The 19,433-nt window shown below is 42.5% G+C and overlaps 1 protein-coding gene across 1 annotated transcript in view; it reads left to right on the top strand.

Moving 5' to 3' along the window:
* SYT16 (synaptotagmin 16) overlaps window positions 1–19,433 on the top strand; it is a 70,943-nt gene that overhangs the window by 34,045 nt on the left and 17,465 nt on the right. Inside the window, exon 5 of the mRNA XM_057416087.1 lies at window positions 16,801–17,048. Within this exon, the coding sequence (XP_057272070.1) occupies window positions 16,801–17,048 (248 nt within the window). The remainder of the gene's footprint in view (window positions 1–16,800; window positions 17,049–19,433) is intronic.

Raw genomic sequence — 19,433 nt, forward strand, 5'->3', positions numbered from 1 at the left:
TTTCTAACTTAGAACACTCAGAAGTTTAACATCCTAATAGGAATCTTGTCTAGATGGCTAGATAGCTATCCTCAATACATGTGTAAGGGGAGGCCTCCTCTGATGCTCTAGGAGTTTTTAAAACTAGAAAGCACTATTGCATTTACTTACCTTGGCCTCCAGCTTAACAGAGGTCACTGTTTTTTGCTAGTAATTGCAGTAGTAGAGTAAATTATTCTTTCTGTTGTATATATGCACTCCTGACTTCAGTAAATGACCCTTCCTACAGCCAGGAATTCCTAGGCAAGAAGGAAATTTTCGTGAGGTCCTATAAACCCATATAGCAAAATATACCCATAACAAAAAGATGCTGCATGTGTGATAAATAAAACATCTGCCTGAACCTAAGACTAAAGTAGATAGATAGCCAGTTTGCATGTTAAGATCCCAGGTGTTTGTAAATTTTATCACCTGTCTGGCTATGGAGCCAGCCAGTGTTCTAGCCAGAATGTAGCCCTCTAAAAATCACTGCCTGTACTCAAAGCAGGACATTTAGAGGCTGCACCGAATCAATAGCACCACTAGGACTGAGTGAAGGAAAGCAAAGACAGGCAGTGGACAAAAGCACTTAAAATGCTCCAGGCTGCTCAAGTGGGAGAAAGCAGTAATGTGACTGGGGGTATGCACCTGCTCTCTGAAGAAAGCAGTACGAGTCCTCTGCTTTCTGAAATGAAGGGCAGATGTGAGTTTGCACTGAATGCTTTCTCTCTGGGAGATTCAGAACCACTCAGAAAGTGTTTGTGCACAGACTTTTGTCTTTGTGAAGGTGGTACCATATTTCTTTTTATATTTAAAGTGCTCCTTTGCAATTCTGTCTTTTCAAAGTTTCAAATTATGAAAGATCTTCATCGCTGGTGCCAAAGTGTGCTCTGATGAGAGTATACAATAGCCCTGAAAGGAGGGTGGATTGTGGCATATCAGCTTCACAGCTGAGGGGATGAAACCAAAGAGTGGTTGAAAACTCAATTTTCAAAGGTCCTACCATTGTGAGCTCTGTCTTGGGCATGTCAACATTGCTGTTTACCCTCACTCAGTGATTTTAGACACAATATCTTTGCAAGCTCAGAGGCGATCAGTAGTCTGGGTTTTCACCAAGTTTCTCGTCTGGTGGGCAGAGCTTCTTTGTGTCTAGATCTTTAGGGGGCATGAGGAAGAATGCTGTGTTCAGGAGTACTTGTCATCTGCTCTTGCCATCTAAAAGGTTGCATAAGCTGCATGGAGAAGGGTGTATTTGAGAGGAAGAAATGGATTTTACCATTCAATACAGTTACAGAACAAATTGTGTGTGTGAGTGTGTGTTTGTGCATGTATTTTCTGATCCACTTTTGCTAAGTGGCATCCTCTTCCCACTCCCCATATGGCAATTGCAACACTATCTTCCTCTGGGAAGGTTGTTTGGGACTCAAGAGGCTCCATTTACTGATAAACAGCATCTTGGCAGCATCTGGGAAGTGTTGCCTCTCTCCTAGAAACCCTGCCTCCTCACCTTCCATCTCCTACTACAGACGAGGCAGGTGTGAATGATCTCATTGTGTTGTGGTGGAGGTTACGTGAAGGCATACTAGGAGCACTCTGTGCAGAGCTGGAGCATAGTATTTCAGTGTGTTGATACAAACAGTAGTATTTACTGTATTTTATTTTACTTTTTGTCGGTGTTGCTAGCTTAGCCCACTTTGTAGAAGGCCACTTATGCAAATCCATGATGGCAGACAAATGTTTGCAGAAGAGAATGACCATTAGGACCTTTGGAAGCATGGATAATTCATCTTCGTTTCTTCCTAGCACCTTTGCATTGCTTAACAGCACAAGAATTGCTAATGTAATCTTACATGAGATGAGATCACTGCCAAAAGATGAGCTGATGTTGGTCCTCACCTCTTGCCAGATAAGATATGACTTCCTTGTGCCCAATTGATTTTTGGCTGTTGGAATGACCTGTTGGCAGTAGTCATCATTTTGAGTGGCATCCTAGGCTCCTGAAAGTTTTAGTAGCAGAGGGGAAAGGCTGCAGTGAAAGAAGAGAGGAAGATTACAGTCATGGAGGAAAAAGTGTGCAGTTTTATAGACAGTTGATGGTCTGTTAGGCTGTGTCAAGTCTTCCAAGGACCAACAGGTCCTTAATCCACATGTAAAATGTAAAGTTGGTGAGGAGGGTGTGGTTGGGCTGTACCTCTACAAATGCTGTTTGCGTGATTCTCTTGCAGTTTCCCCAGATGGAGTTAGGGAGGCTTCATCAGTACCTATTTGTAGACCAACATGAATGACTCAGGTTAAATTTTAAATCAGTCCATAGCAAAATCTAGAAAAAATCCCTTCCAGTGACCCTGATAATAGCTCATGATCTCATGGCTTCAGCACCCTACCTGATGTTCAAATGGGTGCTTCGCTGTCTGGAGAGCTCAGTATCCATGTGAAATTACGCATCCCTGGGGGAAACTCATTGCAGCTTGCCTACAGAAAATGGGAGCTTGGAGGCATTTTTTCTCCTCAGGGTGAGGAGCCCATATGGTCTATATGTAGCAGCATAATCTGTGTGGGAGTATTTTCTAGCAAATAGTATGAAAATGGTGGTGCTGGAGAGAAAGCCCTGAATTTGGATTAATGAGAGCACTGAGGTTTGATGAACTTCTGCTTCTCAGGGTCAGTTTTGAGGTCTAGTCTTACTGCTGTAAATAATGTAGCTACAAAACCAGTGGGCCTGAGGGTCCAGTTTTGCAATTATCAGTAGCTGATGTAAAACTGCAGCTGAGATATATTGCTATTCCTCGATCACACAGTTGTGCTACTTTTCATGTCTGTCCTCACAAGGATGCCACTGTGTGGTGAACTGGACCAGCTCTTTGCTTCAGCTGAGTTACCTGCCCCTTCCCTAGTACTACTGAATCAGGTGAGTTGGCCACATTATTGCTAAAACTGAAACAAGGGGAAGGGAAGGACGACAAGATTGTCCCTTTTGTGTAACAGCTTTGATCCTGAACGCATGTGAGTCTCGTTGCACTGCGCACTCACCCACTGCTGCTGCTGAAATCTGTGATTTTCCCAGGAGTGCTATGGAAACGGTGGTGTTACAACAGTGGTGAAAGTGGGCTGTGGTGAATCAACCCTCTGGTAGCAAACAGAAAGTTTAATTAGAAAAATCAGTGGGAAAATAAATATCTGCCCTGTTGCAATGCAGTTGTTATCTGTAGCAACCCCAAGCAAATATCCTTGCAAGGCAGTTGGTTTTCACCTTGTTAATCAGCAGAGACTTATGGTTACAATGTTGGGTGCTATGAATGATGTGTAATCAGCATGCGTATGCTGAGTCTGGAAGGTTGTGAGTGCAGGGTAGTGAAACTCCTTTGAAGAGGAGCAAGAGTCAGTGTCCTGGGTTTCCTGAGCATTTCTTTGGCCAGTCTGATTTCTGCTAGGTAGAAGGCCATTTTATGGAAGAATCATAGAATGGTTTAGGTTTGAAAGGACTTTAAAATCATCCAGTTCCAACCTCCCCGCCATGGCCAGGGACACCTCACACTAGACTGTGTCACCCAAGGCTCTGTCCAGCATGGCCTTGGACACTTCCAGGGATGGAGCATTTACCACTTTTCTGGGCAACCCATTCCAGTGCCTCACCACCCTCACAGTAAAGGACTTCATTATACCCAACCTGAACTTCCCCTGTCTAAGAAGCTAGTGCCAGTTCAGAGAAACTTCCTTAAATGTAGTGGAGAGGGCTTCAAAGTGGCTCCTTTTCATTAGAAGGAGAAGTGTGTATCCAAGCCAAGCAAAGAAGTAGAAGGGCAATTGATTGGGACCCCATTGTAGTACAAAAGCTAACAGGAAAACTGTCATAATGCTTAAAAAGTGAGAGTTATTTTTTTGTTGGAAGAAAAATACAGTGTTTTCTAACTCATCAGCCGTTGGGATCCAGCAGTTTGTTCATTTTCCAAAGCCATGAGCATTTACAGCCCCATGCCCCAGAGCATACACTGCACCCTGCAGTGTCTCCAGCTTAGACACAGCATCTGCTGACAGGAGGTGCTTTCCTGCCTCTGCAGCTGCATGTTTTCTTCAAGCAACCTAACCTGTGCTGGCAAAGGTATGTAACTGCATCCACAGCAGGGGATTTCCTGACTTAGCAGTGTCTCCTACAGTGTGTAATCTCTTTTTTCTTCCACTTTTCCACATATCCTGGTCCTGTGCTGGTAAATCCCCATAGCATAAATGAAGCCTGACTCAATCTTACTCCACACATAAAATGTAAAGTAGGTGACTGGTAAAATCAGGGATAGTTGTGCTTCTGCTTCTTAGCTGCCATTTCCTTTCACTAAGGAAGAACCTTAGGTGGCAAAGTGAGAGTCAGTTTGAAGCTGAATCCCATGTTCCTGTTTTTAAAATCCAAATCTGGGAGTAGAAAAAAAGCAACAGGAAAATATATTGATTTTCATGCTGTTTTCTGTGGGCAGTTCTCTATTTCTTTGCACAGCAGTGTGTGGAATTGGAGTTTATTGCTCTGAGTGCTGTATTGTTTGGCTATAGAGATGCTTGATGGCCAGAGACAAATGATGTCTTGCTTCCAAATGCTCTCTGACTTTTTAATTTTTGTTGGAAAACTCCCCTGGTATGAAAGCTGCCAAGTTGTGATTCCATCTGCCTGCATTGCATGCAGACACCTAGACACCCAAATGTGTTCACCTCTGAGAGGTTCCCAGTTGGTTTGGTTATGGGGTGAGAACAGATTAACAGGTAGGGATTGACATGTTGCAGAAGCAGGACACTGTCACTTGACACTCATCAAATGGACCTTACCTTTAAGACTGGGTACCAAATGGTTCCCTGGTTGGTTTACCTACCAGAAAGTGACAAAACCACATAGGTCAGGGCGCAAGGAGAAAGCCCAGCTGGAGGTAGCCTTTTCTTTGTTAGGAAGTGACCAGTCCATGTTAGTCAATGATGCATGGTCGCTGTGCAGTGTCTTTGTCCATACTGGCATGTGTAGAAGCATGGGTTTACTGTATCACAGCACTTTCTTCATCAGTTTTAAATTCATTTGTGGTCTAGATAGATGTTTCGGATTTTGTGTGAAGCTACAGGGTGTTTTCCTTAGTCAAGACGGTAAATTGGGTAGTTATGGTACTTTGAACTTCAGTCTGAACTTCAGTTCAGATGGCTGAGAGCAAAGGCAAGAATATTCCAGATTGAAGATAGTGCAAATCAGAGCTGTTGTTGCGTAGGAATTGGTAGTAGCAACTCCACATGTGTTGCTGCATGTTTCCTTTACAAAATGTTTCTTATTTTTTCCTGAGAAGCTTTAACAAGTCCCTTGTTTGCAGCAGACCTTTCCAGTTGTTCAGAAGAAAAGCCCTTTTCTTTCTATGTGCATTGGGTGTTCTGGGTATTGCTGATTTGGGAGCTGTTGCAGATCACTGTTTCTCTCTGTCATCCTGATCATGAAAATTTTAAGGCTAAGCCTATGTGACTGCTTCTGTAATAGCAAAGAACACACCACAGAGTGCTCCTGGGATGCTCCAAGTATATGCCTTATGCATAGAGGAGAGGTACTGATATTGTCTTTGGTTACATGGTCAAATAGATTTTTTTGTTTAGTACTTCTGCTTCCTTCAGGGCTTGGTGATGATGTCCCTGACTTCTGTGAAACAGAATCAAAATCTTTAAGAAGAAAGTGGGCACACAAGGGCAGCATTAAATGTGTAGGAAAAGCAGAGACTTGGCATTTGCAAACTTTTCATTGTTCATCCAAAATGACTGCTGTTTGTTATTGCTGGGGTTTTGACATGCAGGCAGACAGGACACATGCAGTACATCTATATTTTACACCTACACTATGTATTTTGTTCTTTTTCTTTTTTCTTTTTTTTCTTGGATAAGCTTTGAACAAATGATAAGTTATTCTTTATACTTGGTAACACTGTGGAGAATTCTTGAATTATTTATTTTATGCATTTTAGCTTCATGTGTTTGGATGCCTGTGAGCTTACTTTGTGACTGATTGAGTGTTTGAGATTTCTGAATAAATAGTGGTAGTTTGAAATATCTTTCATGAAAAAGAGATCACCCTCCTTCCTCCCCCACTATCTCCTCTACAGAAAAAAAATCCCACATGCTTCCTTATGAGTGGTGGGAAGTTGATTTGTAAACCAGATGCTGCATAGGGGTAATTGAGTTGAAGTTGCTAGAAATATGTATATGCTATGCAACATCTGCAGATCTCAAGCTGTATTCATTATCTTTCCAGAATTTAGATTGTAATTATGGGTCCTTTATTTCAGTTTCCATGGTGATACAGAAAATGTTTCCCCCTTGTCCTTTCCTAATCAGGACACTTGTATATTTGAATGGTGAACATTTTTCTCTCCCTTGGGTAAAGTTAGTTTTATTAATACAGAGATATTAAGTTGACATGGAGCTGTCTGCTGCTCAGGTGGAGATTCAACAGCAGACGTATCGAGCGTTTGATACAGATTGTCCAGTGTCGGCATTTAATTTGCCTGGATGCCAGTAAAAAATAGCATCCAGTGTTATAGCAAGTGATGAAGTCATGCTTTGGGTGTTAGTAAAGTTAAAATCAAAGTCAAGTGTCCAATAATATATCAAACCAGGCCAAACTCTTCCCCTCCATCCCTTCACCTTTCCTATTCTGTCTCAGAAAATGGGCTCTGCTCTCTTTTGCAGGGAGTTGCATGCATGCAGGTCATCCAGGGGTTGTCCTCACAGGAACAGTCCAGGAGTGCTCATCCACATGGCCTTTGTGAAATTTCTTGTAGTAACCAGAACTGCACACTACATTAAAGCACATCAGGTATACAGCCTCATGTCCACATATCCAGGTTTATAGTGTTATGGTTGGTTTAGAAAATGGTGGAAGATATGGCTTAATTACTAAGGATGATGTTTTACTCAGGATTTTTTGTTAAGCTGTTTGAGTGAAAAGTGGACTTCATTTTAAGTAGAATAATTTTTATTTACCATAAATAGCCAAAAGTTCTACACATATAAATAGGACTTAACAGCATTTGCTGAGCATTTAAAATAATCCTGTAGAAGTTGCATGAGCTTTAGGTAGATGCTCATGTTGAACTGACACGGTTGAAGAGTTTTGTGTGTATTGGTTTATCTGAATAGATCATAGCACATTTAGGCTATAGGGTTTATACAGCTTGAAATAATTCTTAAAAAAATTTCAAAGAAACTTCTTTTTAACAGCTTATATAAAAATAATCGATTTTTTGTGATAGCTGGTCACTGATCATTTACAAACTAATGTCTAAAAGTTAGGAACTGTTAGCTTTTTCCTCCGGTTGAGAACAATTTTCTAGAAGGAACAGCAAACTTATTGTCAAACTGTGGCAAATCAGACCAGAGGGTCAAGTCTACCAGCGTGGCAGCATGGAAGAAGCCAGCTCCTGCTGGGATGGTGGTGGGAGCGGTTTGTTCTGGTACTGCCAGCTTCCTTGTTTTGTCCTCTCTGCCTGCGGAGCTGAGTGCTGTCTTCTGTGCAGCAGCAGATAAATTTATGGAGCAGTGACAGCAGTTGTCATTAAGTTTATGCTACAGATTTTTAATAGCCCTAACACAGTGTGTAAAACTGGGATCCAGTTTCCCCACCTCTAGCTGTATGGCTGGTGTGAAATTTGAGGTGAAAAAGCATGCTTTCCCTCCCAAACCAGGCAGTGTCACTGAGAAAGCTGCCCTCCACCCATTCATCTGCAATGTCCTGTATTTCAGCTGCTTGGGTTTACCATAGTGATTATCAGTGAGTCTTGGCAACCATATCGTACAGTCCATACTCAAGAGCAGGCATTGCACCAACCACACTCGACAGGTGGCTTGTTCACACACAAACATGCATGTACACACCTACTGCCCTTTGTCCCCACTGTTCCTTTCTCTGTGCTGTCAGTGGATCAAAATGTCCTGCTGTTGCACTTCCCTGATGCTGATAGCAGGGAGATCAGCAAAATGCCTCTGCGTTTTCATCCTGATAAAGCAAGGCCAAGTGTATATAGTATGTATTGAACCCTCCTTCACCCATCTGGCAGATATTCACATACTAATGAGGGTGCAGTCATCTCATATTCAAAGCACGTGTTGGTAACAGGAGGGGAAGGGCACTCACAGGGACATGCTCAAATGCGTATCTTCACTTTTAAAGGTTATAATTTACATTGGTCTCCTGAGTTCCTCTGCTGCTGGCAGATGGAGTCAGCAGTGCCTGTTAGCCAAGTGCCGTAATTATGTGTTCCTGGTATTAACCCAGAGCAGGTTATGTCTGAGTTACTTTTTCTGCACAAAAGAAGTTCCCTCTCCACCTTAGCAGGAACTGCAGAGGCCTGGAAACATGAAAAAGTTTTCAAGTACTTTGCTTACTACTTTGTCTTTGCACATGCTAGTGATTTTACAAGTGGTCCTCTGTGTTGTGTCTTAGTGTTCTACTCTGTCAAACACCTTAATAAAAAAACAATAGAGTCACATGCAGATTTGGGGGAGGTCTAATAATATATAAATGCTGCTGATACAATATGAAATTCACAGGCTTTACAGAGGTTTGAAGAAGCAGGTGATTCTCAAGTTCATTCCCAAATCCTCCCTGAACCCTTGATCCCCTTTTTCTTCCTGGAAGGTCCTTCTGAGAGCTAGGAATGTCCTGTGTCTTCTGGCTTCTTGACTAAGGGCAGAAGACAGTCTAAAGCCAGAGTTATGATTTTTTTGCCAGTAAACAGTTACAGGGAGGATGAAGAATAGACAGCACCTCCAGGCAGCAATGATGACGTGATTAAGCAGTTTGATATCTCTGTGTCATGCTAACAAAAGTTTTTGGTCAGAAGCATCTGAAAAAGCAACACCAGCAGGGGTGGACCATAGACCCAAATTCAGCTGTTTGCTCTCCAGACATGAGGAGTATGGTACACAGGTATCTGAATTCAAAGGTACTGTTTGCATGCAGTAAGGTTTAAGAAGTTGGAGTCTTAAGACTCTAAGAGCCTCAGCATGGAGAGGTTCTTTTGTTGTGGAGAGCAAGTCCTCAATCTTGCTTTCTCTCTTACTTGGTTTCCTTACTGGTTACCTGCAGCTCGTTTTTAAAATGGTTAGAGGGAAAAGTCTGGATCCATGTCCTACTGAAGTTCATGAAGGTCTTTCCATTAACTGTATATTGCTTTTGAATTCTGTCTCCTAATCAACTAGAATTTTCATGGATTTTATCACAAATTTTGCCACAGTAAAGACTGCAGGACTTTGTTCTAATTGTTTTTGATCTGTGCCACACAAGTAATTTCTTTAGCAAGCCTTTTAGCAGAAGTTGAATGTCTCCTTTTGTAACAGCTTTGCAAACACAAGGTGAACAGTGAATTATGCTGTATCATTTGCCAGCACATATGCCAAATGTCAGGCAATGACAGAAACTAAAATTTATGGCACAGAAGGGAAGACTTTTATGATCTTATATGGACTAATGTAATGACTCTTTTATACAAACAGAGATGAAATGCATTTGAGAACATAGCTACTTAGAAAATTGGCCTGAACACATTCTAAAATCTGGAGAATTTTATTAGAGGGAAGAGTCATGAAAGTGCCCTTTGTTTCTAATTCTGTAGGATGTTTTAATTTTGAAATATAATTGCTTGATTTTCTTGCACCATCTGATTAGAGCGATCTTTTAAAAAGATGCCTCTCCATTGAACTCTTCTTCTGACATAATATGATGCAGAGTTCTTCTTAATTTTCTTTTCAGAGGTAATATTGATATTGTTGAAATAGCTGTTCAGAAACTAGATGAAACCAGATGTTGAAGCTTACTTCCACTAAGATATTAGGCACTCTGCCTTGTTCTTAAATAAGCTCAAGATTAGATCCTTTGTTATGAACAAGTGCCCAACTAATCCTTGGGTATGTCAGGTCTCCTTCAAACCCAGAGAGGCTTGAGGCATGTAGAGCTGCTGTTACTGGGTGTACAGCCAATAATTGCACACACCCACGGCTGCCGGTAAGACATGTTTGGGAGGAAAGCTGAATGGTTGGGGTAAATCCTAGATAACCCCACAGCCTGCTGCTCCAGTTGCTGGTCTGAGAACTCCATTTGTGTGAGAGTCCATTTTGGCCCCTAGCGCGATCTCAAAATCCAGACAGGTATGTGGGTATAAAGCCATCATTGTGCCCTGAGGGTATATCAAACACTGTTTCAGCTGAGCATGCCCTCTGGTCCTTTCTGGGTGAGAGGGATGAAGGATCTTTTGAAAATGCCAAGGCTCCTGGCACTTTCAGACCTTTGGACTCTGCCCAACACTTCTCTTCTCGTTGTGTTCTCTTACCAGACCTTTCCCTCATGTAGCTGGTAGTTTTCTCTCAGAATCAGAACTTTGTAACAAATTTAGGCATGCAGTGAAGTTGAGCATCTCGGAGAGCCCTGAATAGCTTCTCTCCGCCTTGACATACGGCAAAGTTTTCTCACATCGTGAGATTTTCTTACATGAGATTTTCCTGACCCTCTGTTTCTGTTATCAGTGTCATGGCAGTCTGCTCTTTGGACTCATTTAGCTTTAACTTTCACCTCTCTGTAGTAAACTGAATAAAGCTTGGAAAGAGGAGTACTCACTGCAGGAAGGAAGTGTTTGGAGGATGCTCTTGAGGAGCTGAATGGTTTGAATGCCAGCTCTGCCCACAGCCTCTCTGCAAATCACCCTGTTAATAAAGAGCCTATTTTAGTTATGGAAACATGGAGTCTTCTCAGGCATTACCCAGCATGTGGTAAATTAAACAATCTTGGCCTGATTGCAAAATGTCACTTGAAATTTTAAGATCCTTTTTCTCTTTAACCCCTAAAATTTACAAGGCATTTTTGTTTAGATTTATTGTAATTAGATAATAATTCTGCTCCTTTGAGGCTCTTCTAGGAAGTTTTTTATCACTTTTTGATGGCTAATCTCAAAATATCCAGGGGCAGGAGCACTGCTTTGTCTCCCTGCATCTGATTTGGTTCAGTATAAGGGAGCATATAGCAATGGCATACCATACAGTGATTTGGAGCTGGGACTGTACCAAAAACCAGGCCAGAGGATTAGTGCTGCATGAGGACAAATATGCCTCAGTCCCACAGACTCATCTCTCTGCTGCTGTTACTGTCTTTCAGGAAAAGAGATTTGAAAATCACTGTTAATAGACCAGAAGTACCTAGATCCATACTGAAATCCTTCCCTCCTCTGATCCATATTTAAACAGGCTTTAAACTGCAGCATGTGTTTATGTACAGTTTCCATACAGTCTAGAAGAAAGGATCCAATTTCTTTCATTTTGGAAAATCACAAACAAAAGACTTACTTTTTCTTGGAAAAGCACAGGGATTCATTGCAATCCACAAAGCAAACATCACCTTGGTCAGCACAGGTAAGAGGCGTACATGGTACTCTTCATCTCAGTGTTTCTTGCTGGTCAATGAACTGTGTGGTGTTAATTTAACAAGATCTATTGCACTCCATCTTTTAACTCTGGCAGTGTGTTTTAGGAAGTGATAAGGCCTCTCAGGACTTTTCTTTGGCCCATTGTAACTCCTCATAGAACTGAGAGATTGTGTATCACTGAAAAAGAAGAAAGATACTGTAGGTTAACCAGGCCACTTACCTGCAGATGTGAGGGGACATTTTTCAGCCTGATTTTCAATGTTTGATGTGCTGAGCTTTCCTGTGTTTTTGGAGAGATGCTTCCGTGTGCCAGTGCCTTTGTGTTCTGTTTGGAGGCGATGCTCATCATTTTCTTCAGTTTCTTCATAGCCAGTTCTCCAACCCTGAATGCAGACTTTCCTGACTTATTGGTGATTTCTGCTCCTCAGTATTCCCCTTGCCTCTTTCCTGGCCTGTGGACATGTGTGACACAACAGGGAAAGGTTGGGAGGCAGGACTGAGAAAAAGAAAATCAAATCACATTCTTTTAGTATAAAGTACTATCTACACTTAATTTTAGAATTGACTGCTATTGCTCTGTGGGGACTTTTGGCTAATTAAATTTGAAATAGATAATGCTGTCTCAATGTGTATTCCTGACGCTGTACTGTTTATTCATGTCAGGTATACATAAGACATTCGACATTTTATTCCTTAAAGATCTCTCAGGTAAATTACAGGCATTTTACTGCTCTGACCTTTTCCTTTACATGAAGAACTTTTGTTTTCACCATTTTTTGGTGGAATATAATGTTAGAACGGATGTAATTGGAGAGGTGTAGTTGTTCTAGTCTGTATAGTTGGGTTATTACCTGTAATGATCCTATAATACTGATACTTGTAAGTGATTATCTCTTACCAAACTACTTTAAAGAAAAAGACTGTTTTATTGAATGGTTTTGGTGAATCACCTTTTCTGTTCCTTTCCCTGAATACTACATTTGCTTTCCTAACGCATTTTGTGCCCAAGTCTTAGGGAGATGGCTTGCTCTATTAATATGTTTCTGGAGTTCTCCTGTTATGAATAGCCTTTTATGGCTTTAATGTAGTTTTTGTAAATTCCTCTATTATTGATCCAGATATTATCCCAGCAGGAGTCAAAACCACAAGACAATTGTGTGAGGATAATTTCTTACTACAGTAGCATTTTATTCTGAAAGCCTGCTGTGTGGTGTGTGCTTTGATGGATGACCCGCTGTTTAAAATGTGTATTAGACATTGGCTTGCTAATTAAATGCCTTAAGGAGTGCCTGTACCCATTCAGTCTCAGTAAATTTGTGAAATTTCTGTTATTTTATTTCTTGCTTACGTTCTTGTGTTTACTTCTTTCTATTTTCTGATTTTGTAGAGAAGAATGGGAGTAATAAAAAAAAAAATCAAACTGCTTTCTGCCCTTACTCAAGAGTTTCAGCTCATGGGTGTGTTGAGACAATGAGGGCTCTTGGTTTCAGTACTAGGTCTGCCAGGGGAGCATGAGGAGAAGAGGTGGGCTTTGCATTTCAGAAGGGAGTGAGAAGAGCACAGGGAGATCTGAATTTGGATTCCTTTTTCCTTCTGAAGGATCATTTCCCATGTCTCAGAAGAGGACCATAATTACATATGTAATATGTACACATAATTACAAAGCTGCAAGGTGCTCTTAGACTTCTCTGTTGAAGTGCCCATGCTTGATGCATTTTACTGGGAGGGAGGATGTGAGAACATTCATAGGTGAAGAAAGGGGATAAAGTTATTCTCCTAATCTCTGAGCTGTTAAATTGAAAGAGCAGTCAAGGGGGCAGGGATTTCTGCACACTTCCAGGAAACTTTTCCTGTGTATAATCCCCATTCCCTTTGTTGTTTTGGGTTGGGGCCTTAGTGTTTTTGTTTGTTTGTTTGTTTGTGTTTTTTGTTTTGTTTTTTCCCTTCTTTTTTTTTTTTTGTGGAGTGGGTATGCATCAGAAACATTATATTTACTGATGAGGTTTCTGCAGGGCTGCTCTTAATCCCTTCATCCTCCAGCCTGTACTGTACTGATACTGACCCATACATGGGATTTTGTACTTGGCCTTGTTGAACTTCATGAGGTTGATATTGGCCCACTTCTAATGCCTGTCAAAGTACCTCTGGATGGCATTCCTTCCCCCAAGTGCATCAAGTGTGCCACTCAGCTTGATGTTATCTGCAAACTTGTTGAAGGTGCACTCAATCCCTCTATGTCATTAGTAAAGATTCTGAACAGTACTGATCTCAGTATAGACTGCTGAGGTACACCGCTTTTGCTGATCTCTGATTGGACATTGAGGATATTGTGTAGGGCCATGTCAAAGGCCTTACAGAAGTTAAGTTGGATGACATCTTTTGGTCTTCTCTTATCCACCAACGCAGTCAGTCCAGCACAGGTGGCCACCAGATTACTCAGGTAGGGTTTGCCCTCTGTGATGCGATATAGGCTGTGTCTAATCACCTTTCTGTCATCCGTATTCCTGGACATCTTCCAGGAAAGACCTGTTCCATGACCCTACTGGGCACAGAGATGAGGCTGACTGGTAGTTCCGAGGGTCCTGCTTTTTACTCTTTTAAAGAATGAGTGTGAAGTTCCCCGTTTTTGGTCACTGGTGTCTTCACCTGACTGGCATGACTTTTCATGTATAATGGAGAGCAGCCTAGCAACTACATCAACCAATTCCCTCAGAACTCTGGGATGCATCTCACCAGGTCCCATGGACTTTGCCTCACACAGAGTTGTGGTCAATGGCTCAATGTCCAGCTGGAGACCAGTAATGAGTGGTGTCCCTCAGGGATCGATGTTGGGACGGGTCTTGTTCAACATCTTTGTTGCTGACATGGACAGTGGGATTGAGTGCGCCCTCAGCAAGTTTGCCAATGACACCAAGATGTGTGGCTCAGTTGATACGCTGGAGGGAAGGAATGCCATCCAGAGGGACCTTGACACACTTGTTAGGTGGGCTAATGCCAGCCTTATGATGTTTAACCATGACAAGTGCAAGGTCCTACACCTGGGTCAGAGTAATCCCAGGCACAGCTACAGGTTGGGCAGAGAAGAGATTCAGAGCAGCCCTGCAGAGAAGGACTTGGAAGTGTTGGTCAATGAGAAAATGAACATGAGCCAGCTTCAGTGTGCGCTCGCAGCCCAGAAAGCCAACCATATCCTGGGCTGCATCAAAAGGAGCATGACCAGCAGGTCGAAGGAGGTGATCCTGCCTCTTTCCTCTGCTCTTGTGAGACCTCACCTGGAGTATTGTGTGCAGTTCTGGTGTCCTCAACATAAAAAGGACATGGAACTGTTGGAACAAGTCCAGAGGAGGGCCATGAGGATGATCAGGAGGCTGAAGCACCTCCTGTATGAAGATAGGCTGAGGAAGTTGGGGCTGCTCAGCCTGGAGAAGAGAAGGCTGCGTGGAGACCTCATAGCAGCCTTCCAATATCTGAAGGGGGGCCTATAGGGATGCTGGGGAGGGACTCTTCATTAGGGACTGTAGTGACAGGCTCTAATGAAAGTTTTAAAACTTACATAGGGTTAAAACTTACATAGGGGAAGTTTAGATTGGATATAAGGAAGAAGTTCTTTAGTGTCAGGGTGGTGAGGCACTGGAATGGGTTGCCCAGGGAAGTTGTGAATGCTCCATCCCTGGTGGTGTTCAAGGCCCAGTTGGACAGAACCTTGGGTGACATGGTTTAGTGTGAGGTGTCCCTGCCCATGGCAGTGGGGTTAGAACTAGATGATCTTAAGGTCCTTTCCAACCCTCACTATTCTGTGATTCTGTTCTATGACTTGTATATGTTCAGGTCCCTCAGAGGATCTCAAACCTGATCATCTTCTGTGATGGGTGGGACTTCATTCCTCCAGTCCCTGCCTTGAGATTCAGGGAACTCGAGAGATATGGAACAAGCAATTGCAGGTAAAAACTGAGGCAAAGAAGTTGTTAAATACCTCAGCTTTCTCTGTGTCAGTTTTCACCAGGTTCCCTGTATCATTTATCAGCTGGGAATGAAAACATGGATTCATCTAAACCAAAGCAAATTACTAATTTTCTGTTAAACACAGTAATTAATATTATTTTAAAAGATGAGAGTTGGAGACCAATTTTGAAAAATATGATTGTTCTGTAGTGATGACCTTCTTGAGAACAAACCTGCAGGTTTGAGGACAAGCAAGCAGGTGGCCCTGCTTGGGCTGGGGGTGGACAAGATGACCTCCAGAGGTTCCTTCCAATCTCAACCACTCTAAACCACAAATAGTTGTGTTTGCAAAGGAAGGCATTCTGTTTTCATTAGTATTGTCAGCAGTCTGGGAGCACAACTTATTTTCTTTCACTGTAAATGCTCCTTGCTTATTTGAAAGAAGGGGAGACAAAGCAAAAGCAAGGCCTGGCATCAGATGCATAAAGAGGAGGAAAGTCCCTGTTTTTCTTCTGAAAGTTCTTGCAGAACACATTCAAGGCCAAATCATGATTTTTTTTCATCTATGTCCCTCACATGTAATTATCTGTGTCAGTCCAACCAGAGAGCTCTCGCTGATACCTTCAAGTAAATGCTCTGTGTTCACAGTAGAGACTTCTGTGGGAAAGAGGATACTGTACTCTAACCAGAGAAAACTATTTTGTTCTCATTGATAAACCTTTAGCCCATGGAGGAAGTGTGTAGGATCAGATAACTTTTAACTAACGAAAGCAGGCAGGAAATGAGGGAACACATCTCCCCCCAGTCTCTCTTTAGACCGTATAGCCCCAGTATGGGATTTGGAGATTCCTAGCTGGCTTGTGGGACTGGTCATGTTCTCCCAAGTTCCTGGGGATGGGTAGTAGGGTTGTGGTGGTACCCTGTTATGAAACTCCTTTCCCTACCAGCACCACCTGCTTGGGGCAATGCTAACTCCTGTTGTTTCCTCCTCCTTCTCCTCCTGCATAGAAGCAAATTGCTGATACCTGTTCATCAGGCCTGTGCTGTGCCTTTCTGTTTTTTGTCTGACCTGTGTTTTCATGGAAACAGTTGCTTTGGGGCTGCAAGGCAGCCCCAAGGCACTTCAATATCCCAAAACCTCAATTGATAATTACATTTGTTGGTTAACTTCTTCAAGTAAAGGCAGACGGTTTCTCAGTTCAGGATGGGGTGAGAAACAGCCATGTCCACTCCACTGAGTGATTTATACAGGCTATGGTGTTTTATAAGTTCAGTGCTGCAGTACACAGAGGTAGAAACTGTCTTGCATGCACTGGAGATGAGTGCAAAAGAGAGGAAAAGAGAGAAAAGCACATTTTGGGAGGTGGAGAGAGAGAAATTTCTTCTAATCCCTCTGAAATTATTTTATTTTGAAAATTATTAGGTCTGGATGGACTAAGCCAGCTGAGTTACCAAGACAGCCTATCCTATGGTGAAGATGACCATTTATCTGTTGATTCAAGAGCAACAACTGAGAGTAGGGGCATGGGGCAGCATGAAGAGCCTAGGATGGAGTCCAGTATTGCTGATGCCATTAGGCCGCAAGCCACAGAAGGACATTTGGAAGTGGATACCAACCAGGGCTTTGAAGTAAGTGATGCTACTGACAGGTCATCGCCTTGGAACCCCAAGGTATGGTGAATTGTCATGTATTACCCACAGCATAAGCTTTCAAAGAGTATTGGGGGCCAAAAAATATTAGAGGAGAAATGAAGTGAAAAATTGGTCAGCACAGAATACGGTAGTGGTACTTCCCTGTGCATGTGTGCATGAACATATGCTCCTCTCTACATGTTTTCCCTTTTTCTGGTATTTTATCTCTTGCTACTAACACTCATTCAGAGAAGCAGCCCAGAGCTTTGTTATTGGCTGTATGTGCAGGGTGAGTGTCTAGGGACCTGGTGTATGGTCGCTGGGTCAGACCTGTGCCTCTTTTTCCAGGTAGTTTCTATGGCTTAGGCAGTGGACGCATCTGGAAAGCTGAAGGCAGCTGGTGAGGGTGGCCCATGACATAGCCGAGTGATCAAAACTCTGGTCCCCATTGATACTAGGCATCCTTCCAGGGAAGGAGAGAGCCTGAGGTTGGAGCTCCTCTGCTTTTCCTTAGCTCTGCCCCTATAATTTGAAGACTTAAGAAAGCATTACAGATTTTAAGGCATTGTAAGCACCTGATGACTTAGCATCTCCATTTTCTCTCCTATTTTTTCAGTGTCACGTGTGGGTTTTCATTATTACTTTACCACAAGATTAAATTTCTTGAAAAAAAAAAAAATCAGCCTGCATCAGATATATTAAAAGAACAGCACAAAGGTCACATCTTCAGCCTGAGTTATAAGGGACTGTTCTTCAGCTGTGGAATGAATACTGCCATCAAACTCTGAGGAACAAGGCTTTGAGGGAAAGGTTCTTTTCCTCAGAGCATGCTGCCTGCAGCAAGTTAAAGAGATGGAAAGCAGTTCTTGGTGCATATGCTGCAGCCCTAAGAGGAGTTTTGAACAGATTTTGATTTGCTGTACAATCCAGTTCCCCAAAATACTACGCTACACATGGGAACTCCGTGCACTGGCAGCTCTGTCCTCTCTTTGCTGTGTGCCTCTGAAACACACTGTTTGTCTGCCCTTCTGAGGCTCATTTCTCCTTTTCAGCGTTTGATGTACATTGCCATGGTTTACGTGCTGCAACGTCTCCAGTGTCCTCTTGTATTTCTTTGGAATACATGTCTTGTTTTGCTCCTGGTATCTACATTTTAAAAATGCAAAGAATGATTATAGAATCAGGGGGCAGGTATGACTAAGTCCCAGTTTATGTACTACAAGCAGCTTCTCATCCAAAGGTATTGTGTGGATTAATGAAAGACTTTATTGCAGGAACTAAATGTTCTGACATGCCAGAAATGTCCAAGCACTGTTATGCTCCACTCAAAGGACCTCTCTTTAGAAACAAAATGATAATTTTATGCCCCTGCAGTGCAACCACAAGTACTATTTTAAGCCTTGTCCATGGAACTCCTTCAGGTTTCTCTGGCAGATGCTTATTTTACCTCATGAAGTGGATATTGGCTGTACTGGACAACTGGGTTAGACATACAGTATCAATCTGTATACTTGGCTTGACGTCTCAACAGCTGTGCTGAGAAAAGAGGAAGAAAGAAATTTGGATGACATACCTAAAACCCACACTTTCCTTGTATTCCAGTTTAAATGTCTGTATAACCGATATTTTCATGAAAGGACAGCCCCAGCCCAGCTCTGAAAGCTGAGGGGAATTCTGTTAGTGACTTCCACAGAAAGATAATAGAGCATCTGTAAGCTTTACGTGCTGAAAACCTGTACAGGGGTGAGTCCCAAATAGTCTGATAGGACCAGGCCGTGGTGTCTCTAAAGCTTGGCTGCCCACAGAAAGGTCAGTGCCACAGAATCTGTCATTTCTCTTTCCCTCTCTGCCTCCAGTTCATGCTGTTTTCTCTGCAGTGGATGTGGCCAGAGCTGTAGTAGCACACACAGAAATCTCCTGAAATCCAGATTCTTTCTAGTTTTTCTGTCAAAAGCTAGGTGATAACTGATCTTCAGTCTACTCTACGTGCTGCCAGGAGATGAGATACTCAGCCCTGTTGTGCTTCAGTCTTTGTACCTGTGGGTTTATGATGAATTTGCATTCTCCAGCTCAGGCATGTTGATGAAAGCAGTTATGCGGCAGGCACAGTTATCTCCTCACTTTAGCCGCAGTTCTTAAATGTCTTGATTCCGTCTTCTCAATAGCAAATGCACAGATGAAAGTAGGGAGGGGTGAACATGTGGAACATGAGTCAAGTGCAATCCCGTTACATTTCCTTCTTAGATATTATTTCATCAGCCAGACAGAAATAACTTGACAGCTACACAGCAGCACTTAGCATTTACATAACATCACAGTCTCTCCATGCAAGCTGGCCTGCCTTGCATTTTTGTCTTTGCAGCCTGCTGTTCATGCAGAAAGGCATTTTTATGGGCAACCAAGTAATTTTGTGTGCTATCCAAG

The sequence above is a fragment of the Pezoporus wallicus genome, unplaced genomic scaffold (assembly GCF_028554395.1).
Source record: "Pezoporus wallicus isolate ANWC-B61680 ecotype Strahan unplaced genomic scaffold, APGP_CSIRO_Pwel_v1 scaffold_2146, whole genome shotgun sequence".
NCBI lineage: Eukaryota > Metazoa > Chordata > Aves > Psittaciformes > Psittacidae > Pezoporus > Pezoporus wallicus.